This window comes from Lepidochelys kempii, chromosome 4, assembly GCF_965140265.1.
Source record: "Lepidochelys kempii isolate rLepKem1 chromosome 4, rLepKem1.hap2, whole genome shotgun sequence".
NCBI lineage: Eukaryota > Metazoa > Chordata > Testudines > Cheloniidae > Lepidochelys > Lepidochelys kempii.
In genome coordinates, this window is record NC_133259.1 from 66,277,046 (window position 1) to 66,304,052 (window position 27,007).

The following is a 27,007-nucleotide window of genomic DNA, read 5'->3' on the forward strand; positions in this document are numbered from 1 at the left end:
GCACAACCTCACTCCTTAGCCCTCCCATGGGGTACAAAAGGGGTGGACTGTGGGCATGCATTGCAGGTATATTTGGGCCTGCTAAGAAGGAGGAGGTGGGAAATGGGAATGTGGAGGGGGGAATACAGAAGCGGGACACAGGGCAAGGCTCTGCAGTATCAGAGCTGGAAAGGTAGACAAGGGGGTAAAATGCTCTGTTGTGTCAGAGCTTAAAATGAAATACTGGAAAACAGACTTGCCGGCAAGTAGAGCTATGGATATGTTTGCTTGGAACTAATCCCAATAAACATTGCATTGGCTGCACTTTGGACTTCTGGTTTTCTGCTTTCTGTCTGCATGACAAGAACCAAGGGGGTGAGGGGGTGTGTGTGTGTGTGTGTGTGTGTGAAGGGAAAGCCCTCTAACAGCTACGATGGAGCAAATTTGAACAACTTCTGTACAGAAAATGGTGTCTTTGAAATCTACTAGAATTCTATGAGCATATTGTTGAAATAGTGGATAAAAGAGAACCATCGGAAGGAGAATATTTCAATGAAGCTTTTGACACAATCTCATCAGTTGTCATGGTCAGAAGTAAAGTATTTTCAGAGATCAAAAATTGATTTAAACAGAAGAGATCATAGGAATAAATGGTCATTTTCACCATAGCAAAAGGCGGTGGTGCCAGGAGGTTTCAAAATAGGGCTAATTTTTAATATATTACATTTGAAAAAGGGTGTACACATGGGGTGGTAACATTTGCAAATGACAAAATTATGTAGGTTAGTCAAAAGAGAAAATAAAGGAACTTCAGAGGCACCTCCTAAAGCAAGGTGTACGGGCAACAGGATGGCAGACAAAATTCAATACTGAGAAATCCAAGATAATGTTACTGTTGGAAGCAATAATTTGAATTATTTGGAGGTATATTGTTAGGTTCTGCAATAACTGTCACCACGAAGGAATAAAGCCTGGGTGTCACTGCAGATACCTTAGTGAAAACCTCTGCTCAATGTGGTGGTTAAAAAAACAAAGTTTAAAAAAAAAAGGGGGGATAGAAAACACTTAATTTTATTAAGTCAGTCAGTGTTATGCCCTCACTTGGAATATTGTGTTCAATAGTGATAAACTGATCTCAAATAAAGTATAGCAGGTTTATAGATTGGTGATTAAAATGATTAGAGGCATGGAACGACTTCAAAATAAAGAGAGATTTAAGATGAGTATCTTTTTAAGTTAGAGAGTAGATGAGTAAGAACGGACTTGATTGATGCAAAATATCTAGTATATGTCTAGTATTGAAAAGGTGAACCGTGGGTTTCTATTTACCCTCTCACGATATGAGAATATTTCATTCAATGAAAGAGAGAGGCAACCAATTAAAAGCTTGACTTTTTTTTTAAACAATGTATGATTAACCTGTGAAACATATTGCTACAAGATATTCAGGTCAAGAGCTGCCTAGAATTCAGAACTGTAGTAAACATATGGATAATAACCTCATTTATTACATTAGGTAGAATGAAAATGCTTTTAGAAGTATTATGAGCCATCATGCTTCAAGGCGACACTCTAGCAGATGGTTTAGGAAAAAACTTCTCCAATGGGCAGGCTTTGGAGTTGCATGCATCTTCCTTTTAAGCATGTAGTACAGGATACTGGATTAAGTAGACCATTGATCTGATCTGGTGTAGTTATTTGTATGTTGTTGTCCAGTAACATCTTGATTTAATGGCTTTACTGAGACTAATTAAGAAGCATTGAATTCCTACAGTCAGATGTCAGCCACCTAGCAATGATTTAAAAGGTGGGTGTAAGTGGAATAGTGGGTAAAAAGAAGCTCCAGATCACATGAAATGGTACTTTCCCAAAAAATGCATCAGCAAAAAGCTTTCCTCTCAGCAGAATGATGCTCCACCAGGCAATTTGCCAGGGTGGAACAGCTTTGATTATCAGACGAAAGGCAAATTTTAGCCATTTTTTGAGAATGTTTTACTGAAACTAAAATTATAGAATAGCTCGCAGAATCTTTTTGTAACTGTCCTGTTATTTGTATTACAGTAATGCCTAAAGGCCCCAAACAAGATTGGGACTCTACTGGGCTGTGTGCTGTACCAGCACTGTTGAGAGACAGTCCCTGCCCCAAAGAATCTTCAGTCTAATTAGACCACTCAGACAGAAGGCGAGACAGAGACAAGGAGGTCAAGTGACTTGCCCACTCAGCAACTCCTGTAGTAGTCAGGAATACGAACACAAGTCTGACTCCCAGTCCAATGCCCTCTCCACTAGACATGCGTGTGATGGGCTGGATCACAGAACCCCCCTGGGAGCTGCCACCTGATGTGCCAAGACTACTTCTGCCCCTGCTTTCCCTGCCAGCTTAGGACTCCAGCAGCCTGTCCTGCTGACCCAGACATGCCAGTCTGCTCCAACACAGACCCAGGGTCTGAACCATGTGCACCAAAGTTGCAGACTTAACTGAAAGCAAGTTAAGAAGTGTTCCTGCCTTTAACACTTAGATGCCCAACTCCCAATGGGGTCCAAACCCTGAATAAATCAGTTTTACCCTGTATAAAGTTTATACAGGGTAAACTAATAAATTGTTCGCCCTCTATAACACTGATAGAGAGATACGCACAGCAGTTCGCCCCCCCCCCCCGCAAGTATTAATACATGCTCTGGGTTAATTAATAAGTAAAAAGTGATTTTATTAAAGTAGGATTTAAGTGGTTCCAAGTAGTAGCAGACAGAACAAAGTCAATTATCAAGAAAAATAAAATAAAACATGCAAGTCTAAGTCTAGTACAGTAATAAAACTGAATACAGATAAAATCTCACCCTCAGAGATGTTTAAATAAGTTTCTTTCACAGACTGGATGCCTTCCTAGTCTTGGCACAATCCTTTCCCCTGGTACAGCCCTTGTTCCAGCTCAGGTGGTAGCTAGGGGATTTCTCATGATGGCTGCCCCCTTTTTCTGTTCCACCCACTTATATATCTTTTGCATAAGGTGGGAATCGTTTGTCCCTCTGGGTTCCCACCCCTCCTTCTCAGTGGAAAAGCACCAGGTTAAAGGTGGATTCCAGTTCAGGACATGATCACATATCACTGTAAGGCTTCATTACTTACTTGCCAGCACACAGGTATACAGGAAGACTTACAAGTTAAACAACCATCTACAGTCAATTGTCCTGGTTAATGAGAGCCATTAAGATTCCAAACCACCATTAATGGCCCACACTTTGCATAACTACAATAGGACCTCAGAGTTATATTTCATATTTCTAGTTTCAGATACAAGAGTGATACATTTATACAAATAGGATGACCACACTCAGTAGATTATAAGCTTTGTAATGATACCTTACAAGAGACCTTTTGCATGAAAAGAATATTTTAGTTATTATATTCACACTCATCAGCATACTTTCATAAAATCATACAGAGTGCAACATCACAATGCCACTTTCCTGTTACCCAGTTGCTGTTTAACTGGATACTGTTGAAGAAGACCTCTTGTATGAGTAATTGGCTTCCTCAGCTAAGTTCACCCATTGTCCAGGTGGTCTTCAGTCTTAAGATATTACTAGAGTCATCATATTTCCAAGTTGCATCGTTGGCAGAAATGCCCCATCCGTGTGACTGTCTGAAAGATTGTCCTTTCATTTCATCTATGACCCTTGCCCTGGGCATCCATACCTTTTTATCTAATTCTTGGCAATAATTCTACTTGGAGCCATTCTTGAATGGCCACCTTTAGAAGATTTCAAATACATAATGCATTTTCCTGTCTTCTGTGTCCATACCAGCGAGTGCATATTAAAACTGTGTTTCTCACTCTGCACTGACTGTCCAATTTCAGGTTAAATTCAAGGTGCTTTGTTAGAATGGTAAACTTACATTTACAGAAGAGAACATGTATTCTTCCCTGACCCACCTTACCACATGTATTAATCAACAATGCTTATCTGTGCCAAGGATGGAACTCACAGGAATCAGAGGAAATCCTTTCTCCATAGTGGTAGCTACCTTCTGAAAATGTATTATAATAATCGTACGCTACTTTAATTTTCATTTACTTATGAGAATTTTCAAAGGCAAAAATCCTTTGAAAATCCCAGCCTTGGTTGTTAGATTGTTGTAACAATACCTTGATTTTTAAACAACCCTTTACTGTCAGTGAAGTGTCATTAAAAATAATCCTTTTTCTAGAAATTTTGCAAGGAAATGTCTCCTAGAAGAATTTAGACACGATCCACTGCAGATTATATGAATGATAGCTGAAAGCTTTCCTGGATGAAATGTAAAGTATTGGTCTTAGCTTTGTGTGCTGTGGTTATCAACATGTATTTTTAGCCTGCTCAGATGTCACCCACCCACTATTACAGATGTTGATCTTGACTCATTCTTTCTGCATTGAAAGACAAGCAGCATACATGCAAAGTATTTTAGCTTTAAGCACTTCTACTACCCTGCTATTTGGAATCTGTATTACTATAAAAATGGGAGATTTAGCTGATTCATACACCTGTGGTGTGGTGGGGGAGAAATGTACATCAGCTAGAGTTGGTGCTGTACTCCACTGTCTGAATTAACGATGCCTTGGGGTTTCAGTCCAGACTTTGGGGTTTGCTGGCTATAGTGGATGCTTTTTTACTTAAAGGCTTATAACAAATACTCAATTATAATTATGAAACAAGTTTGTTAATTACAACCAACTCTGCCTACACTATAAAAATAACCATGTTTGAAACATGCTTTATTGAAGATATAGTTGTGGACTTGCAGTGTTGTGTTGGCTTTTTGCCCAAATGGAAAAAATAGAGCTATTTTTTGCCTGTGATGAGTTGCAAATCATTTGGCCTCTCAAATTTTAAATCCTTAAAAAACAAATTTCCATCGTGCTATCAGTAGTGAAATGTGTTGATTTGTATTTGAAACTAACCCTTAATCTTTGTCTCCTTAGACTGTGAGGTCGTTGGGGCAAGGACTACTGTTCTTGACCATCTGAGAAGCACCTAACACAGTGTAGGTGCTACCATAAACAGATGATAAACATTTTAACTGCTTTTTCAGATTTTCTAGCCCTTAGAAAGGGTTATAATTAGTGATGCATAAAAATATGATGTTAGCAATAAGTGTTAATATAAACAAACCCAGTTGGGCCATTAGAAGGGTTTGAAACTAGGACCTACCTCACTGAAAGCCTGAGCTTCTAAATGACTAAACCCATTAGACGGAAGCCTCAACTGATTCAGAGACCTCTAATGTGGACTAGCTTCTAGAGACGGACAGAGATACATACTGTTAGTGTGGCTTACGCTAGCACCCTTTCGGTCTGAACTATATTTTTTAGCCCTTAGGGGAAGGTGAATTTCCCACAGCACTGAAATTTTTTAGCATTTTAGGTCCTGTATTTGTAGGATTGATTTAATTGAACCATTACAATCTCTGGTTGGAGAAACCCTGGTAGCTCCATTCAGACTGTGAATTTATCTTAAAATCAGCCTGTTGTTCCTAAGGAATTGCAGGGGCTTTTTACAACGTTTTGTAATCTTTCAAGTATTGCAGTACAGTATGAGCAAGAACTCTAAACTCTTGCTTTGGGTGACCTACAATGGACTGTTAATGTTACACAAATGTATTTTAGGAAATAACTAAAAGGCAAGTATCTACACTCACTGCTTTCCTTAATACCACGATGGCTTCTAGTTTCCAGGTTAGTGAGATAACATTTATGTCCAAGTCCTCGCCATGTTAATATTTATTATAGCATTTCGTATGGTTGTAATTATCTTTTATTTTGGTATTTTGCTGAATGCTTATGTACATCTGAAACAATAATATGTTGTAAATACTGTGGCTGCTGTATAGCAAAACTGTTGGGAAATAAGGGGTTGTACATCACTGTAGTGTGAATTAGAGGGGTGTGAAATGTAGAGCAATAGAGCATGTGCTCTAACTGCCCCATGTAGATCCTGCTGATGCGTACTGAAAGGTATTGCACGTTACCGACAGACAAGCCCTAGAACTGTATTTTGTTCAGTTATCTGAGACTTTCACGGATTTCAAGGCTGTTGTCCATTTTGAATTTCGTAAGGCTCATTACGCTTAAGGATACATTTGTAGTGTTAGGGGCTACTGTCCAATTGCCATTAAATCAGTGAGAGCAGTATGACTTAGAATACCATGCAACCCTATAAAACATGTCCTTTAGCGCTCTCATTCTAATCTTTGTGCTCCTTGCACAGCTTTAAATCCAATGCTGCATTTTCATACATGTATTTTTAAAACCACACCAGTGCATCCGGCACATGGGTGGTACCCTGAAAATGTTCAATAAAGATGCCAGGATAAACTATCAGACATAAATGCTGAAAGAGATGAACTGCAAAGTTTGTAACACTTCTATTATTCCCATAGATGCAGCTCTTAAATACTTCAAGTGCTTTGTAATTTTTTCATAAATATATTTGGCAGCAGTGAAATATAACTGCAATTTCAAAATGTGAATGTGTATTTACCACCCATTTCACTAAAAGTTAAGTTTCACTACAGGTTTCTCCAGGTGTGGATTAAAAACTCAGGTTAAATTGGAGCTGGTTTAAGTGTATTTGCTAACCCTGGCCTAACCTTAACTTCTTTTCATAATCTGGACAAACCCTTCCTGGTCTTAATGCAGCTCTTTTTTTCTCTTCATATGTCAGAAATATGTACCTATATTTCAGGTTTAGCTTAAAAAAAAAAAAGCAGTTCTCTGAGCTTGTGACTATTTAACCATTGGAAGTACAGAGTTTGAATACTTTAAGAATTAGATTTTGTAGGCTTTTTTGTCCACTGTTCTCTGTAGTGGGTCTCATTTTAACAGTACATGAATGCGGTGGTACTTCGAACTCAGAAGGTTTTTCTTTGAAATTCAAGATCAGACCAAACAGTTATTTTTACATAGGAAGAGAATTTCTTGACAACAAACTTCTGTTTTGTTACTCACTATGCTATTAACCCCATCATTTCTAACTCTTTGCTACCAGCTGTGAAACACATACAGCTCTTGGAGTTTGAGGTTAAACACCTATCTAGAGCTTGAGAATATTTAGCCAGCCTAATGAGGTCACAAGATCAAAATTCCTCCTAAATAGCTTTTCAGGTGAAGACTGGAGTCAGGGGGAAAATCCTGTATTGATTCATTGTTCAGATGTGGTGCAATCAACTATTCATACAAACACTCATCAGTTAATCTGAATTCTGTCTGGAGACCTGCCTTTCTTAAGCGTGAATGATATCTCACTAGTCACAGTATTGTCATGAGTATCTCTTCATCTGAGACTACTAGGCATGTAACCCTATATGTAGGGCACTCATGTTTTGGACTGTGGAGCATTGGGACTCATATAAGATAACTCGTCTTATTTAATTTTTCACCAGTATTGCTGATTCAGACTTGTCTCCTGCCCATGGTGATAAAAGGAAGGATGTCATGTTTGTATTTTTTAGGCACCTATCATGCTATTCATTTGTGAGCATTTTTAAAGTAAATAAGAAGCCCAGCTTTGACTATTATTTTAAGGTCTCTGTTTTGTATGTAAGGCACTTTTAAATGTATCTTAAGCAAAAGAACTGGGCAGGTAAAATGTGCCAAGAAATGGGAGGAATTTAAGTTTTGAAAACAATAGAATCTTGTTCCCAATCCCTGTTGCCATTTCCCTTTGTCATCTTCCATGTGAGAGGCTGTCCAAATGGCCCCAAAAAATCATTACTGATTTTAAGTTTCTATGTCTGCTTCCCAAGTATATTTGAGAATGTTTGTTTTCCTGTGATACGAAAGTTAAAATCCATTTTTATTGGCTTCATTGATTCTAAGCCTAAGAATGGTCACAGTGAACTGACCACCTGAATACCACGGGCCATAGAACTTCCCTGAAATAATTTCTGTTTGAACTAGAGCTTGGGAATATTAAATACAGTAACTTTAGAATGAGAGTATGCGTGGGGTGGGACCAGAATCCACAGAAAAAAAAAAATCTTAAAGCAAGTAAAGGGTAATTAAGAACAATGGAAATTAGAGTACTTAGATGTAGATTAGTATATGGCTGCTCTCTGGGGAAGGGACTGTCTCCTTGTTCTGAGTTTGTACAGCATCTGGCACAGTCTGGGTTCTGGTAATTAATGAGACTTGTAGGTGCTATTCTTTTTCATCTTGTACTCATCTCAAAGCATCTCTACAGACACCGGGAGAAATACTGCATCACTGTTCTTTCCTGTTCATGGCTTGTTCCTCCATTAAACCCAGCCTGGTTGTGTCCAGGCATACAATGGCCTGCCACGTAGGTGGTGGTCAGCTTCTTGATCTGACTGACTTTGGTTGTATTTGCATTGTTTTCTTTGGCATCCTATCATCTGTTTGTCTTCTACAGTGTCCCCACCATCATAATCTTTTTACTGCAGCCAATCGCATACCTGGATTTTTCATTTGTTTTAAAATCATTCCACTTTCTACCTGCCACCTTCCAGAGAACTCTTCCCTCTGCTGCCTCCAGCATTCTGATATCTGTATTTAAAGCAATTGCTTTCAGACCACAGAATAATATTGTTAGTACGCTGGTCTGATAAATTTTCACTTTATTACCAAACACAATGTTTTTCGGTCTATAATTTCATCAACTTCTGTGCAATGCTTGTAAAAGCAGGTCGCCTTTTAACTTCATTCTTGAGGGAAAGATCGGCACTGATCAAGATACACATAAGATTGTATTTGTTCTATGGTTTCACTGCCTCGTTTCAACATTTTATCTATTATCCCTTTTCCAAGATGCAACTGCTGTTGTCTTGGCATTTATTTTAACTCCAAGTTGACTACACAATTTTCCAAGGTAGTGAAGAGTATCATTAATTCAAATAGGTCTCCAGTTGTATGATATCATTGGATAAGCTAAAGAGCTTAACTGTAGATCATCCAGTATCATGCCCTCCCACTCATCTACCATTCTTATCTTTACTATATGAACATGATGAAAAGTAACAGTAATTTCATGCCCCCTTGTCCTACACCAAACTTTGACTTGAACCAGTCGCTTAATTTTCCACCAATTCTTACAGCACTACAGGGGTCTTGGTACATAACTTTCATAATTGCAGCTATGCCTTCTGGAACTCCATATGATTTTATTGCTTTCCGTAATGCTTCCCTCCAAACCAAATCAAATGCTAGGCGCTAGAGTAAGACAATACAGTGGTGACTGAGTGCTCTAGCTGAATTCTCAGATGCCAGTATTGTATACAGGAGGGTGGAGAGCACAATGTAATACAGAACTCAAACCATACAGTGCTCTTTTTAAAGTTAAAGTTTTCTTTATATCTGAAAACTAATTTGTAGCCAATGCAATCTATGGAGCATAGTTACATTTTTTTGGCCCCGTATGATATGGCAGTTCAGGAGAAAGTCTTGTAGTGCACAGAAATTTCCCAAATCTTTCAGTCTGCAAAAACAGATCCATTTTTAAAGTCTTCTCTCGCCCCCTACCCATACATGAATGGTGTTCGGGCTGTGGCAGAGCAACATCTCTGGTGGTAGTCCTTCGGGACTCAAATGGAGAGTCAATGCTGAAGTATTATATGTGGGGCTGGTTGCAGCACCTAGCATTAAGACACTTTCCATTGTAAGACACTGTTTTCAGTTGCTTATAATTTTGCCAAACTTCAACTGTTTCAGCTTAATTTTTCCATGGCAAGTAAATGACTCAGGCTGCATTTTTCTGGAAAGTTTGAGCCAAAACTGTTCAGTCACTTCTAAGAATAAGGCTAGGAAAAAACAATGTTTTTAAAAAAAGTCACCAGAATTACTTTTAAAACTCTATCTTGCCCAAGTTTTGTAGTCAGGACTTAAAACTTGGCAGGGAGGCAGTGACCTTCTGTCAGGGCTAAGCCTCTTGCTGTCCCTGTGAAGATCCGTCCAAGCTTGGCAAAGTTATAAGCCTTAGGAAAAAAATCAATTTTCATATGCTCAGTAGAGACTTGCTAGATTGTAACAGCTAAAATCTCCAAATGTTGTGTCCTTGCTGAGCATGCTCAAGCCTGTCTCAGCTCTTAGTGCTGGCCAGACTGTACATGCACCATCCCTGTAGAGCATCTGAGCATATTTCATCCCCTCACACCTCTTGCATGTAACAGGATTTCACATGTGCCATTCCTGCAAAGTGACTAAGCATGCTCCCTTCAGCCAAGGGTTACGGGGCAAAGCCAGACTCTCCCTGTAACGGCTGCTCTGAGCCAGGGTGGGGCCAGCACTGAAATTGAGAGCAGGGAGCCTCTCTTCTGTGCTTTCGATAACCTCCTGTGACGGTGCCCCTCATAAGCCTTTATGGAAATATGCTTATGAATATATATGACATAACTGGAATATGTTCTATGCTACATATGCCATGTAACATATCTATGTAAAGATTATTATCTACTGAATCTATTAATCCTATTTGTATGCATGTATCATTTTTGTATTTGAAGTTATGAATATTGCCTGTGTACTGGCTTGATTTCTAAATAATCTTAGTCGAGCATTTGGTCAGTTCCTGGAGAAAGGAATTCGCAAAGTTAAGTGCCCAGTCAAGAAGCACTTAAGGAACAATGCATCTTGGAATGCTCCAATCCACATAAGAAGTATTTCTGGAGACATTCAAGATACCATGTGGGCAATGGCTTCTGCCTGTAAAAACTGTGAGTCATGCGTGGACATGTGACTTGCCCAGGTGACTCCAGAACTCCATCTTGGAGCTGGACTTTGCATAGGAGAGAAGAGGGGGTCTCCACCCACAATAGAAAGTCTATTTAAGCCCGTGGGAGACCCCTCCATTTGGTCTTCCACTGGCTAAAGAGAGCGTCTCTCCACCCCCAAGAAAGAAACTGGAACAAAGGACAACTACAGGGGGTATGAGTGATTGCTGGACCCGGACTAGAAGGAAATTAGTCTGTAAAAGGAAGCTTACTGGAACTGCTGAGGTTTTATCTGTAATCAGTTTGATTAGACATAGACTTGCGGGTTTTATTTTATTTTGCTTGGTAATTCACTTTGTTCTGTCTGTTACTACTTGGAACCACTTAAATCCTACTTTCTGTATTTTATAAAATCACTTCTTACTTAATACATACTCTGGGCTAATTAATAATACTTGGGGGGACAAATAGCTATGTACATCTCTCTATCAGTGTTATAGAGGGCGAACAATTTGAGTTTACCCTGTATAAGCTTTATACAGGGTAAAACGGATTTATTCAGGGTTTGGGTCCCATTGGGAGTTGGGCATCTGAGTGGCAAGGACAGGAACACTTTTGTAAGCTGCTTTCAGTTAAGCCTACAGCTGTTAGGGGATGTGGTTCAGACCTGGGTCTGGGTTTGCAGAAGGCTAGTGGGTCTGGCTCAAACCAGGCAGGGCACTGAAGTCCTAAGATGACTGGGCAGGAAATCAGGGGCAGAAGTAGTCTGGGCACATCAGGTGGCAGCTCCCAGGGGGTTTCTGTGATCCAGCCCATCACACCTCCCTACTGGTATCCATGGTAGTGTGGGAGGAAGTCCTCCAATTCAAATGCAGAGAGAACAAGTTATACCTAGCGCACTGGAGGAGTATATTGGCACAAGGAGACGGGGATTGTCTGGGAGCCAGGGAGTGGAGAGGCTAGCAATAGGGAGCCATTGGTTTGGGTGGCGGGTGGGAAACTGAAATCATAGGAAGAGCTGGGTGTGAAGACGGTAGGTAGGTAGGCAAGGAGATTGGGACTGGGTGCCTGTGGGATGGGGAGGCAGAAGTGAGGGTGAGGGGACACAGGTCTGATAAGGAGCCATAGTGTGTGTAGAGAGAACAGAGACTGGCTGGTCAAAGACTGGGACTAAGACAGAGGAGCCAAGAGCACTGAGGAGATTGGATGAGAATCTCAGGGAGGGAAACTGGGACTGGAGCGAGTGAGGTTGGGGCAAATGGGCAGGGAGGAGAGTTAGTGGAGGCTTGGCATGGTGGAGAGAGAGATTGGGGAGTTGGGAAGGGGATTTGGAAGTGGGGGAGACTGGGATTCTGGAGGGTGGGAAACTAGGATTAATTGGACAAGGAGGCTGGGAGTGGAGAGTGGGACTGACTAGTTGAGGAGAATGGGCCTCAGATGAGGAGTCGGTGGTGGGGAAGAGATAGGGCTGGGGTATGAACAGGTTGGAGGGAATGGGGGAGAAGGTGTCAAGCTTGGAGAATGGCAGAAAGAGGAGTGAATGCCCATTTGAGTACACTCCCCTCCAGAGCCTGGAATGGAACCCAAGATCTGAGTCTCACCATTGTTCTGCTGTCAGCAAATATCTGTGAAACCCACTGGGAAAGTGTCCTTTCCCCCTCTAAGTGCTGGTCCAAATAGCACTAACTTACTACTGCTAACCGTTAGTCCATTAGCTTAAGTGGCAGAGGACTGTGTCATGGTTTTAAAGATTCTAATCCTGCTGACGATTTAGGTAGGTGTCAATGTGATGCCACATGATGGAATTTTCTATTTACTAAGTTAGCTTTTTAAAAACCTAGGAAATTGCACACACAAAATACATTAAAAGAACAGTATTAAGGTAGCAAAGTTAAGCACTCTAAAGGAAATGCTAAAATTAAGGTAGTCCAATCTGGATTCAGCCCCCTGGTGCATATGTATTATGATACAGCTTTAAAGACATGATCACATACTATTTTTTTCTTCAGAACTCCTGCCTCATGCAATTTTTTGTTTTGTCCTCATTGTTCAATGTGTGGCCCCAGGTCTTAATTACTGTATGCTGTTGAAACCCTGCTTTGAAGATAGAATTATTCATTTCCTCATGGGCATTTTATAATGTTCATCACTATAGTGTCCAAGTACTTCACAAACACTAATGAAATTATTTTCACAACACCTCTGGGATTAGAAGGCACTATTATTCCCCAGATGGGGAACTGAGTCATGGAGACGTTAAGGTCAAAAGTATCAACTAATTTTAGGTGCCCAATTTGAGATGCCTAGAAACTGATTTTTCAGAATACTTAGTATTATATAGCACTTCAGACATTTAAAGCACAGCTCCCATTGACTTCAGTTGCAGCTGTGAGTGCACAGCACTTCAGCATGTCAGATTTCAGGGTATCAAGTTTGGTACCCAGAAAATGAGGAACATGTAATTAGTGACCACCAATGAAAAGTAGGGTTTAAGAGATTTGCCCAGTATCACACAGCAACTCCATGGCACGGACTCCAATTCTCCAAGGCAGCATTCAACTGCCTTAACCACAAGACTGTTATTTCTTTCCTGCCTCTCTCATCCATCTCCTGCCTTGTTCACGACACATCTTCTAGCTTCTGCAAAAATGGAACAAGGGGCCTTACAGACCAACAGCCTCATTCATTGCATAACCCTGATTCATCCCCAGAGCGGGTACATCCAGTGCACTGAACGAGGCAGGGGAAAATAGTATGTGGAAAAATGTAATTAAAGGCTGCATCAATATGTATGCACAAAGGGATTGAATAAAGGTTCCAGAGGCAACCTTTATTTTGGTGTTTTTCCTCACCAACAACTACACACCACACAACAAAAACAACAATCCAGGGACCAAACCCTGCTACAAACCCTGGTGCCAACTCTGTCCACATATCTATTCAAGGGACACCATCATTGGCACTATTCCCTTTAAGCTGTGCGCCTGTGGACACGTGCACAGATCCTAAACCCCCGCGCACACAGCAAAACACCGGCACACAAAAATTTGCACAGAAGCACAATAATTTGCACAGAAGAAATTTTTTGTGCACACGGCCTGTCAAAAATTAGAGGGAACATTGATCATAGGACCTAACCATATCAGCCACACTATCCAGGGTTCGTTCACCTGCACATTTACCAATGTGAGAGATGCCATCATGTGCCAGCAATGCCGCTCTGCCATGTACATTGGCCAAACCGGACAGTCTCTACACAAAAGAATAAATGGACACAGATCTGACATCAGGAATCATAACATTCAAAAACCAGTAGGAGAACACTTCAATATCTCTGGTCACTCAATAACAGACCTCAAAGTGGCAATTCTTCAACAAAAAAACTTCAGAAACAGACTCCAACATGAAGCTGCAGAACTGGAATTAATTTGCAAACTAGATACCATCAGATTAGGCCTGAATAAAGACTGGAAGTGGTTGGGTCATTACAAAACCTAAACTTAATTTCCCCAATACTAATTTCTCCCTACTGTTACTCGCACCTTCTTGTCAACTGTCAGTAATGGGCCACTCTCTTACCACTTCAAAAGTTATTTCTCCTCCCTTGGTATCCTGCTGTTGACTGATTTATCTCGTCAGACTGACCTAACACTTCGTAAAGCAATCCACATCCTTTCATGTATTTATACCTGCTCCTGTATCTTTTACTTCATACATCTGATGAAGTGAGTTCTAGCCCACGAAAGCTTATGCCCAAATAAAGTTGTTAGTCTCTAAAGTGCCCCAAGGACTCCTCTTTTTTTCCCTAACTTTTGGGTGTCTGACTTTGCAATCTTAATACTAATGTAGTTTTGTGTGTGTATAAATTCTTTAAACAGAGAATAAAACAGGATATATTACAGGGCCAGTGAAGGGTGCCATGGGGTCCCTAGTGGTAATGTAACACAGAATTTAGATTCTTAACTTGATCCCTGTCCTGGTGGATAGAAACACTCTGCCCCTAACTGGAAATGGAAAGCAGTGTCCTATTTACAAATACTTCTAGCTGTCTGAAGGACTCTGGAAGGAGTGTAACGGCAAAATGAGGCATTTAGAAGGGAGAATTAAAAGGAGGGAACCAAGTAGTTTTCTTCAGTGCACTATGGCTAAATGTTTTTTCATTCAAATGTCCCAGGACACCTTAGAGCAATTTCAGGTTTCAGCACCACAAGATAAAAAGATGCATATGCATTTTCTACTTAACCATCTGCAGTGGTGTTCAGTGTTCAGATACTGGGATGACAGGGGTTATTAAAAATACCTCTGAAGTAGATGTTTCCTTATTATAATCTTCTCAAAATTTTCAAGCAAATTTCAGAGAAGTTCGCCTATTAAAAGATATATGTCATCTGTAGAGAAAGTTAGAGTGTCCTCTACTGCTTATCCCTTGGAATGGCATCCTGAGCAGTAAACTGCAAAGGAGTGAGATGGTAGCAGTTTGGGCAAGAACCAACTACTCTGAATGTCATCCTGACTGCAGTTTATCATAGTTAGGGCTATAAAACTTTTTACTCCTCAATTGTATCCTTTATTCATGGATTTACCAGAGCAGTAGCTTAATTTTTCCTCTTCTGATGAATCTATGTCTATATCTTTCAGAGTGGCAGCCATGTTAGTCTGTATCCGCAAAAAGAAAAGGAGTACTTGTGGCACCTTAGAGACTAACCAATTTATTTGAGCATAAGCTTTCGTGAGCTACAGTCTATATCTTGAACATTTTAAACATTTAGGACTTTGTTGCTTTAGGGCCAGTAATTCTACAGAATTGCAAATAGCTACATATAATCATTGTTCATGTTGCCTAGTAACTAGAGCTGAGCATGTAATTCTAATTAGATAAATTTGATGGAATATAGCCTCTTCTTTCCCCCTACCGGTGGAATATACACGAGCACATTGAGACTTCCATGCATTTATTTCCTATAGAACTAAAATGTCTTTGAATCTTTTACTGTGCAAACTCATTACAGATATGCAAAATCTGGTAGGTATTGCTTAATTGTGATTGGTCTTCTAACTTTCATAGCATTTCTGTTCTCTGTTTTAATGAATGGGCAAACATTTAAATATTAATATTTATGCAAATTGAAAATTCTGTTTTAGTATAAAACTCTTAATATTCACTGTCTTTTAACAGTCATTCAAATATTAGTGGAAAGAAAACAAAGGGAGAGCAAACATGATCAAAAGCAAGTTATTTAAAAATCCCGAGAAGTATTCACATAATTATTTGCTCAGCTGTACTGATAAACTTGCACAGAACTTCCTATGAATATTGCAAAATTAAACACATGTGAAGTGCTTGCAGTATCAGGGCATAACTCACACAAAATTAAATATCTGTATAAAGGCTTGCAGGAGCAGGGCCTTAATCCTAAATACCAGAGAATTCCAGTGTCATATTTTATCCTAAAATTCATCATCACACCATCCCTTGCCACTAAATGATAGAGAACGATAATATGGTTTTGCTATTAATAGAAACTGTTACTAACCTTATTCTAATTACTATAATTTTCATGTACATATATTGTATGCTCACTTTAATGAGCTCTTAATTTAGTGATTAGTGAACCTTTCTACGGAAGCTGAGGGGTGTGACTTTAAATGAGGTTATTTTTATACCTGACTGACTACATCTTCTTGTCTTTTTACTTAGATTCAATAGTTGTTTTTTGGTGGGGGGTATTAGGCATTATCTGAGATTTATAGTTTTGATTTAAAGATATGGTGATTTCTCAGATATTTTTGAAAAATGTTTAGCAAAATTGTAAGTAAGTCCCTCCCTCCTCACCCCCCCTTGAATTGTTAATTCTGCTTGAAGACAGACTTCTCTGTTCAAGATCTGGCCTTTGGTTTATTTCACGCTCATAGTGATACTCCTCAGATTAAACACTTGGTTGCTGAGGTGATTACTTTGATTACAGTGGATTATTAAAACTTCAGGTGAGAAATAAATCTTTTGTGGAACAATAACGTGGTCTTTGACAGACCAAGGAAGAGAAGAAATAATAAGTTCAAGCAGGACTAAACAACAAATCTTCAGTTGTCTGAGGCATCAGTAACTCCGAAGGAATGAAAGAGAATGATGTTCCAAAATTGCCTTTAAATGGCCATGGTAACGGAAGTCTTTATTTTTTTAAGATTATTTTGTGTCTTCAAATAAAACAAACAAAAAAACCTCCCAATAATAGACAGTACACTAGTAATAGCTCTGTAAAATTCAGGTTGGGGAATGTTTGTGATTGTCTTAGTATTTGTCTCAAGAAACAGGCATTTTAATCTTTGTAATAATGTTTAAAAAATTTAAAATGGAAACTCCACAACATGAAGAAGAAGGAAGCCAAACTAAACAGTGACATCTACTTCCTGAGCAAATGCAAGATACAAAACATCATCCCCAGAGAACTCACCACCTATAACACTCTGAACACTATGTAGAGCTCCATGTATGCTGAACAGCTCTTCAGAAGGATGTCTGAACAACTGAAGAACCATCTCCTGCACTTCACATGCTCCAGAAGGGACCACCTTTAATAAGAAATCGCCTGCAGCTCCCACACACTGGGGAAAAAAATATCAGGAAACCTACTTGGAGATTGTGCAGGAAATCCAAAACTATCAACAAATCCTGATGACAGCCATCCAGCACAAAACCAAAAAGTGGAACCAGCTACAACACCACCACAACCAAAAGAACACTGCCTCTGGGAGAAACCAGAACCCACTGCATTGATACTACACAACACCTCAACAACTTATCAAGACTACTCCTGACTGGAACTGCATTACCTGTGCTGTCCAAGTGACTGAACTTCTGCCCTACTACAGAACCTGATACCATACTAACATGTGGAGAGCTAGGATAATTATTTTGCCAACTCTGCCTCAAAGAATTATTTCACAAATACACCACCACGCACAACCACCATGTCTCCACCAAAAGACATAAGAATAAAGAATCATCTGACCGGATACCCCTCAGCGGATGAAACCACACATTTGATCATTTAAATACTGGAACAGGGAAAAAACCAACTGTGAAATCCTTAATAAACATTACATTCACCACAATATCTCCGTCACTGAGAGGGAAGCTAAGCAGTCTCTGAAATCCAACCTCCACACAAAGGAGGTGCCATTGTAGTCCTCATTTGTGATGACTGTACCAACAAAGCCAACTGCAACTTTGACACCACCTACTATAAAGAACTCAATAAAACACCCCCACTGCACAGTCCACAGAGGAGTTTAAGGATATCATCAAATCCTTCCCCAAACAACCCCAAGAAAAACTCTACAACTTCATCCCTCACAGACCCACCACAGGGGCCTTTTACATACTTCCCAAGATACACAAACAAGGGAACCAAGGCAGAACCATCATCTTTGTCCACAGCACTCTTTCTGAAGGAGTATCACGACTCATAGAAACCATCTTCAAATCACACGCACAGCCAAGTTTCCTCCAGAAACTCCAACTTTAACAACCTCCTTTAGAACAATACCGTTGCCACCATGGACATCATCTCTCTATACATCAACATCCCTCATTATGAGGCATTGCTGCTTGCCTCAGATATCTACAAGACAATGGACAACACTCAGAAATCCACCCCAAACACATCACCAAATGCATCCATTTCATCCTCTGCCATAGTAAAGAACTAAATTATCAGACATAGATGAACAAGATTTGTTGGGGAAGAATCAATGCATCTGTTGTAAAAGGAAATCATGGCTCCCAGTCTATTAGAATTTTGTGATGGGGTCAACAAACATGTGGACAAGGGTGATCCAGTAGATATAGTATGCTTGGACTTTCAGAAAGCCTTTGACAAGGTTCCTAACTAAAGATTCTTAAGCAAAGTAAGCATTCATGGGATAAGAAGTATGGTCCGTCATGGATCAGTAACTGGTTGAAACACAGGAAACAAAGGGTAGGAATATATGGTCAGTTTTCAGAATGAAGAGGGGTAAATAGAGCTGTCCCCAAAGGATCTGCACTGGCACCAGTGCTGTTCAAAATATTCATAAATGATCTTGAAAAAGGAGTAAAAAATGAGGTGGCAAAGTTTGCAGATGATACAAAATTACTCCAGATAATTAAATCCAAAGTAGACTGTGAAGAGTTACAAAGGGATCTCACAAAACTAGGTGACTGGGCCACAAAGTGGCAGATGAAATTCAGTGTTGATAATGTAAAGTAATGCATATTGGAAAACTGTACACCCAAAATGATGGCGTCTAAATTAGCTGTTCCCACTCAAAAAAGAGATCTTGGGGTCATTGTGGATAGTTCTCTGAAAACATCTGCTCAATGTGTAGCAGCAATCAAAAAAGCTGACAATGTTAGGAACCATTAGGACAGACAAGACAGTAAATATCATTATGCTACTATATAAATTAATGATACACCCACACCTTGAATACTGTGTGCAATTCTGGTCACCCCATCTCAAAAAGATATATTAGAATTGGAAAAGTTGCAGAGAAGGGCAAGAAAAATGATTAAAGGTGTGGAACAGCTTCTATACAAGGAGAGATTAAAAAAATTGGGACTTTTCAGCTTGGAAAAGAGATGACTAAGTGTGTGACGGGGAATCGGATAAAGGTCTATAAAATCATGAATGGTGTGGAGAAAGTGAATAAAGAAGTGTTATTTACCCCTTCACATGACCCAAGAACCAGGAGTCATTCAATTAAGTTAATAGGCAGCAGGTTTTAAACAAAAGGAAGTACTTCACATAACACACAGCCAACCTGTGGAACTCATTGCCAGGAGACGTTGTGAAGTCCAAAACTATAACTGGATTAAAAAAAGAATTAGGTAAATCATGGAGAATAGCCAAAAGGGCTAATAGCCAAGATGATCAGGGATGCAACCCCATGCTCTGTGTGTCTCTAAGCCTCTGACTGCCAGATACTGAGACTGGATGACAGGATGGATTACTTAATAATTGCCCTGTTCTGTTCATTACCTCTGAAGCATCTGGCATTGGCCACTGTTGGAAGACAGGATTCTGGACCAGATGGACCATTGGTCTGACCCAGTATGGCTGGTCTTAAACAACTTTACATTGAACAACAAACATTTTGTCCAAACCATGGGAAGAGCCATATGCCAGTCTCTTCATGGGCCACCTCAAGGAAGAATTCCTGGAAACAACGCACTGCAAAACCAATGATATACCTGGTTTACATAAGTGATATTTTTATCCTCTGGACAGGTGACTTAAACTCTTTCATAGGTTTCCACCATAACTTCAGCCACCACCCTGAACCCCATGATCAGGTTCAGCAATGGAACTCTACAGACGTTTACATACAAGAGACCCATGGATCACCACACTTACCTCCGCAGATCAAGTAACCACACCTAGCACACCAAGAAATCTGTTATTTGTTACCACAGAATATGTTCCAATGAGAAAGTCCTGGATACACACTTAAAACTGCCTTCTCTAAACAAGGACACTCCACCAGGGAAGCAGATCACATCATGGAATGGGCCACCCAAATGCTCCAAGAGAACTTTTTTCTCCACGGGGGGAGAAAAAAAAAGCTCCACACTAAAACCCATACGGCATATCAAAGAATGGCAGGGACCACATCCTGAAAGAAATAGCTCAATCCCTTTCTTCTGTCCTTCAAACACCCCTCCCCCTGCTCATCATCAGAAGCAAGCTCCCACAGTCAAGGACACACCAACTCAAGTGGGAGCAGACCTTGCCATAACAGATGTAAAATCTGTAGACAAATCTCCACTGCTAAGATGAATAAGACCCGTTCCCCAACAACTAACCTTTTAAGATACACGGGTGCTACCCATGCTTGTCACAACATGTGGTTTACCTCATCCAATGCACTAAATGCCCCGGTGACAACTGTTTGGATGAAACCAGACAATCCCTATGCTCTCGAATGATCTCACACAGAGAAATGATGAGATAAAAACACCCTATCACCCATGGGCACTTTTCACAAAACAGTCACTCCATATGTAACCTCTCAGCCTTTATTCTCAAAAGAAACTTGCATAACACCTTCAAAAGAGGAGGCTGGGAACTTAAATTCGTTACACTGCTGGACACTAAAATGCATCGGCTTAACAGACACACTGATTTTATGGCTCATTAGAACAATTTATAATACATCTTGCTGCCCTCTAAACCTCCTTTGTCCTTCAGACAGGTTAATTGCCCACTTCACTTTAAGTGATCTCCTAGAACATGTGTGAACTCTTTATGCTCACTTGCAAACTCTGGCTACCTTCTCCAGACTTGAGGAAGAGCTCTGAGAAGCTCAACAGCTTGTCCCTGTCGCTAACGGAAGTGGTCCAATAAAAGATGTTATCTCACTCCCCTTGTCTCAGTGATTAAAACATTTTTTCTCCTGAGAGAGGAAGAGGGCAGGCTCAAGCACATCATTTTTTTATTTTTATCATAACACCGTAATTGGACCAAAATTGCAGTGGTCATTAATACAGCTGGTAGGAAATCTTCCATCCCAATATATTTTGATGGAAAATGGAGTTTCTACAAAATTAAAATGTTGTGTGGGAAAATTTCAATTTGCCAATACAAACCAAAATAAAATACTTCATTTCAGGACCCGAACTAGAATATTTAGGTTTGTTGTTGTTATTTTAAAAGTTTCATTTCAAGTCAATTGAACATTTAACTCTGTTTCCCTATTGTGGTGCATTGTCTCATGGTATTGTAGTTTAGCTCCTGATGCCCCCACTCCTCTTTATGGGCTGGGCTTTCTGGCTGGCCTATATTGAGCTCGAAGCAACACAATCTGTGACCAGAAGGGAGAGCATATTGCATCTTGCCAGTTGTAAGCAGACCCTCAAAGAAGAACAGGAGCATCAGGAATCCAAACAACAACTCCTTTGACACAATATTGATGTTGAACTGACTCAAAATGAAACGTTTTGGGTCAAATCAACAAACCAAACTGAAACACTTTAATTCAGGAATGTCAATGTTTTGTTTCAATAAAAACAAGCAAAACATTGACAAAACAAAACATTTTGCCATTTCTGAAATATCTTGGAACGTCTAATTTCACAAACATTTTCAAGTTTTCATTTAGATTAGAGATGAAAACAGATGTTGAAATTTGGAATTTCCTATGGGATGGAAATTCCATTTTTTTCTGAGTTCACCTGCTACATCTTCAGTTCCTGTAGGTGAGAACTGAACTTTGGGCAAAGGTAAACATGTCTCAGTTCCTTTTCCAACATATTTTAAAATAGTTTGAACATAACATAAGAACATAAGAATGGCCATTCTCGATCAGACCAAAGGTCCATCTAGCCTAGTATCGTGTCTTCTGACAGTGGCCAATGCCAGGTGCTCCAGAAGGAATAAACAGAACAGGTTTATAAAGTGATCCATCTCCTGTTGCCCAGTCCCAGCTTCTGGCAGACAGACATCGCTGCCCATCCTGGCTAATAGCCATTGATGGATCTATCCTCTATGAATTTAGCTAGTTCTTTTATGAACCCTGTTATAGTCTTGGCCTTCATAACATCCTCTGGCAAAGAGTTCCTCAGGTTGACTCTGCGTTGTGTGAAGAAATACTTCCTTTTGTTTGTTTTAAACCTGCTGCCTATTGATTTCATTTGGTGACCCCTAGTTCTTGTATTGTGAGGAGTAAATAATACTTCCTTATTTAATTTCTCCACTCCTGTCATGATTTTATAGACCTCAATCATATCCCTCCTTAGTCTCTTTTCCAAGCTGAAAATCTGAATCTTATTAATCTCTCCTCATATGGAAGCTGTTCCATACCTCTAATAATTTTTTCCCCCTTTTCTGAACCTTTTCCAATTCCAAAATATCTGTTTTTGAGATGGGTCGACCACATGTACACATAGTATTCAAGATGCGGACATACCATGTATTTATATAGCAGCAATATGATATTTTCTGTTGTCCTATCTATCACTTTCGTAATGATTCCCAACGTTCTGTTCTGCCTTTTTGAGTGCCGCTGCACATTGAGTGGATGTTTTCAGAGAACTATCCACAATGACTCCAAGATCTTTCTCTTGAGTGGTAACAGCTAATTTAGACCTCACCATTTTATCTGTATAGTTGGGATTATGTTTTCCAATGTGCATTGCATCAACATTGAGTTTCATGTGCCATTTTGTTGCCCAGTCACCCACTTTTGTGAGATCCCTTTGTAGCTCTTCGCAGTCTGCTTTGGACTTGAATGTCTTGAGTAGTTTTTTATCATCTGCAAATTTGCCACCTTGCTGTCTACCCCCTTTTCCAAGATTGGTCCAATAAAAGTCACCCACCTTATCTCTCTAATATCCTGGGACCAACACAGCTACAACAACACTGCATGCATTCTCCAGAATCTGTTAAGATAATGAGGAAACAAGATGAGCAGTGTGACTAGCACCTTCTTTACCTACAGGCTGAACAAGAATTCCACAAACTTATTCTCCCTCCAGATGACTTACAATTGCAAGTCCACTCTAGATTTTAAAATCTTTCCAATTGTTGTTGCTGCTGTTGTCACCTATAGACATGGTTTAGTAATCATTTTACACTTACTTATTTTAATGAGATTTCTATTTTAGAATATACATAAAAATAAAAATAGAAATGCTTCCTGAAGAAATGGTAGATGACAGAAGGAAACTTCACTCAAAGGCACAATTCTAGAACAGAATAGTCTCATGTTCAGTTTTAAGGTTGAAGAACAATGTGTGTGTAATGGCATTAAGTTATTTCTTCTCTGCTGTGCCTCTGAAAAGCAAAACATTTCTCCTGTTGTCTTCAAGTAGTTCATTTTTTTATTGCTAAATATTTTTTTAAAAAGGATAGTGTTTTCAAGGCCCAAACTTAGAATTACCTGGCCCTGTATGGTTTCACTCAACAAACTTACACAAGCTCTGTTGAAAGATTGTCACTGAGTTTGATCTAGAAAGTTGTAATATGGTATATGTAAACTAACAATGTGCTTTTATTTATTCCTGGAGTCTTCAGTTATGATCTGGTGTGATGCAACTTGTAATTGGAACAGTTTAGAGGGTAACAGCCTATGTTGGCAAAAAGAAAGACATATAAATAAGGCACTAGATAGTGATTCATAATTTACAATGCTAGCTATTGCAATTCAGCAGTGAACGATGGGTATGAAATTCTTTAGATTAACATAGAAACAATAACAGTGGTCATCTGATAACTGGGACTTGGGAGAGTGAGAAATCTAAAGTACTAACATGTTTCAAGATGCTCAAAACCTCAGTATACAGAATTTGTGGGGTAATTTGTACTACTGCGATAGCTGAGTAACAAATGAAGTAAAACACGCATCATAAAAGAAATTCCTAAATTAAATAGAAGACAGTTTTGTGATCCAAAACTTAAACTCAGATCAGCGGAAAAGCCACCCAGGATCAGCTACTTGTTGTTGGGGAGCAACTGATCAAGAATATGAGGAGAGAAATAGGGAGATTTGGGACTAATGGCCATGTCTTAAATGACTTGAGTATAGTAAAGAGGTTTTTTTCACATCATACATGTGCAGTGGTGTTAGATTTTTAGGAAAACAAAGATGGAGAAATTCTTGAGTGATATTCAGTGAGAGAATTAATATTCACCACTGTAGAAGGAAACTTGGCAATCCTAAAATACCATACATAAGGCACATTTGACTTCAATTCCTCTGAAGGAGAACAATAACAATTACTTGGGAGTGGGGAGAACTTTCTGATGAAGAAAGACTAGAGTTTAATATCTGTAATGTGGCTATACTATGACTAAGAAGAGGCGTAAGTCTACAAATATTTCAATGGGTATAATACCCTGTGGGAAAAGTAGTGTCTGGGTTGGTGAAAAGGGTTAGGAGTATAACTAGGAGTAATAAGATGAGTAAGAGGGAAAAAAGCCCATAAACTGAATGTTATGAAGAGTTTACTGACACCGTGATTAGTATGTGGAATGATTTCCAAAGGGAAATGGCAAAAGCTCCACTGCTTGTGACCCTTAAAACTAAACTTCACACTAATAAATGTATGTTTGCAGGGAGGTGAATCGGAATGACCTAGTAGGTTTTTCTAGCTCTAACTCTCATAGTCCTGATACTTTTTCATTCTCCATTGTTGTGTCAAATTTTTATATTTTTCTGCTTTGTCTTACAGATGTTGTGATAGTACTGCAGCATAAAATTAGATGGAATTTTAACTAGTTTTTGCTTCTTACAGGTACTTCTCCCAGCAGCTGGTCTGTTACAGTTGCAGGATGTGAAGAGGACTTGCTGTGAGTTTTTGGAATCCCAGCTTCATCCGATCAACTGCTTAGGGATTCGTGCTTTTGCTGACATGCATGCATGCACAGATCTATTGAACAAGGCCAACAAGTATGCAGGCAAGTCTAACATGGTACAGACAATAACCTGCTCTATTATTGTGGGTGAGGGGGGGAACTTGGGTGTTTTTTTTGTTTTTTTTTAAGAAGATGCTTTTTCTAGTACGCCCTAACAAAAGGGAATTTATCCAAGATGCTGGAGATAGGTACTTTTTCTGAAAAAGCGTAGTGGGATCTATAACATCTATCACAGGAAGAAAAAGTCTTCTGGCCAAAACATTGGTTATATGGGCACAAGGGGAAGTAAATCTTCATTTTCTGTAATTATCAGGGCCAGAACCATGAAACTTGTGACCGAGCAAGCAATTCGCTTAGCTTGTAACCCTTGTAGTTCAAAGTTATCTTGTGCACTGGATTGACAAATTAGAGGGGACATTTTGGGGCTAATCCAAGTCCTTAGTTAACTGAGTCAGTTTTGGGGCACTATGAAGAAGAATATCATCTTTCATTTTTTAAAAAAGTAAGCTTTTAGCTCTCTTCCTTGTGGAGACAATCTTGACAGCATAATCAGTGTAAGCCAATGTAAACCGATTGCTAAAGCTAAAAGGAAAAAGCATATGGGCACTATTTCTGCAGGACGAGGCTTGGAGGGACCTAAAGGGTCCCCTTACCCAAACATACGCTGTATATGTAAAATGAGTCATAAGTCAAAATAAGTTTGGGGTGTTTCCCAAAGAATAATCTTATTGACTCTCCCCAGAATTATTAGCCAGGTGTGGTTCAGAGTGGTGTGGGGAAAAAAGGGACAAGAATCCATTATGTTCAGGGATGGGCACAGCAAAACTTTTTGCTGGCCTTCTCTGAAATGAACATTAAGGAGAATGCTGCTCACTTGAGCAGCTGCCTCATTGCAGGCGTGCTTGCTGCTGCTGTGATCGCATCAGCTGTAAAAGTGGAACTCTCTTTTTACAGCTGCCACTAGCACTGCTATAAGCACACTGGGGACATGCTGCATAGTCCCTGTATCCTGCTGGCTGTTCCGATGGCATGTAAGTATGTTGAGGTGAGGCAGAGAATGCACCGAATGGGTGTCCTACTATCTGCTTCTCTTCCCAAAATCTTGCCTGTCCAGCCCAAAGTTTGAAATGATACTAGAAGAGTGCCTGGAATGCCACTCTCCCACCTCAACACAAGATGGAAAGGGGACTAATTGATCATATAACTTACTACTACAGGAGGCTAGCTAATCTGCCCAAGCAAACACCTCAAGAACTACTATCAGGAGGAACATCTGCCGGGTAGGGGTGCTTCCCTGAGATGATGGGATGGTTAGAACCCTCAGCTTTCCCTATTTTTTCCTCTTACTAAATTTTGTGTTGATCCTAATATAATATGATAAATAGTTTTGATATTCTAAAATGAGGTTCTCATGCTTCTGAAATTTGAAACCATTGTCCCCTATTTATAATGTACTCCATAATTTTTCTGCTGTAGATTAAGACTACCACGGTTAATAAAGCTGAGATACAGGTAGTTCCAGAATCTATCACCAGATCAGCAATTGGCAGTCTAATGAGTTTGTCTAATTAATGTACTTGTTGTTCTAAGGAGGGTACTTTTTTTTTTACTTCATTACTTGTTTTCCTGACACTATGGAATTGAGAATTGAGGGATAGGATACAGAGGGACCTAGACAAATTGGAGGATTGGGCCAAAAGAAATCTGATGAGGTTCAATAAGGATAAGTGCAGGGTCCTGCACTTAGGACGGAAGAACCCAATGCACAGCTACAGACTAGGGACTGAATGGCTAGGCAGCAGTTCTGCGGAAAAGGACCTAGGGGTGACAGTGGACGAGAAGCTGGATATGAGTCAGCAGCGTGCCCTTGTTGCCAAGAAGGCCAATGGCATTTTGGGATGTATAAGTAGGGGCATAGCGAGCAGATCGA

The 27,007-nt window shown here is 39.8% G+C and overlaps 1 protein-coding gene across 15 annotated transcripts in view; it reads left to right on the plus strand.

Moving 5' to 3' along the window:
* KLHL2 (kelch like family member 2) overlaps window positions 1-27,007 on the plus strand; it is a 105,384-nt gene that overhangs the window by 38,192 nt on the left and 40,185 nt on the right. For 10 of the 15 annotated variants that reach the window (XM_073341540.1, XM_073341541.1, XM_073341539.1 and 7 more), the window contains 2 exons: window positions 24,957-25,119; window positions 26,032-26,108. In XM_073341540.1, the coding sequence (XP_073197641.1) occupies window positions 24,957-25,119; window positions 26,032-26,108 (240 nt within the window). Of the gene's footprint in view, window positions 1-4,943; window positions 5,006-24,956; window positions 25,120-26,031; window positions 26,109-27,007 lie in introns of those variants that run through there. The other 5 variants (XM_073341545.1, XM_073341543.1, XM_073341542.1 and 2 more) reach the window with 3 other exon arrangements.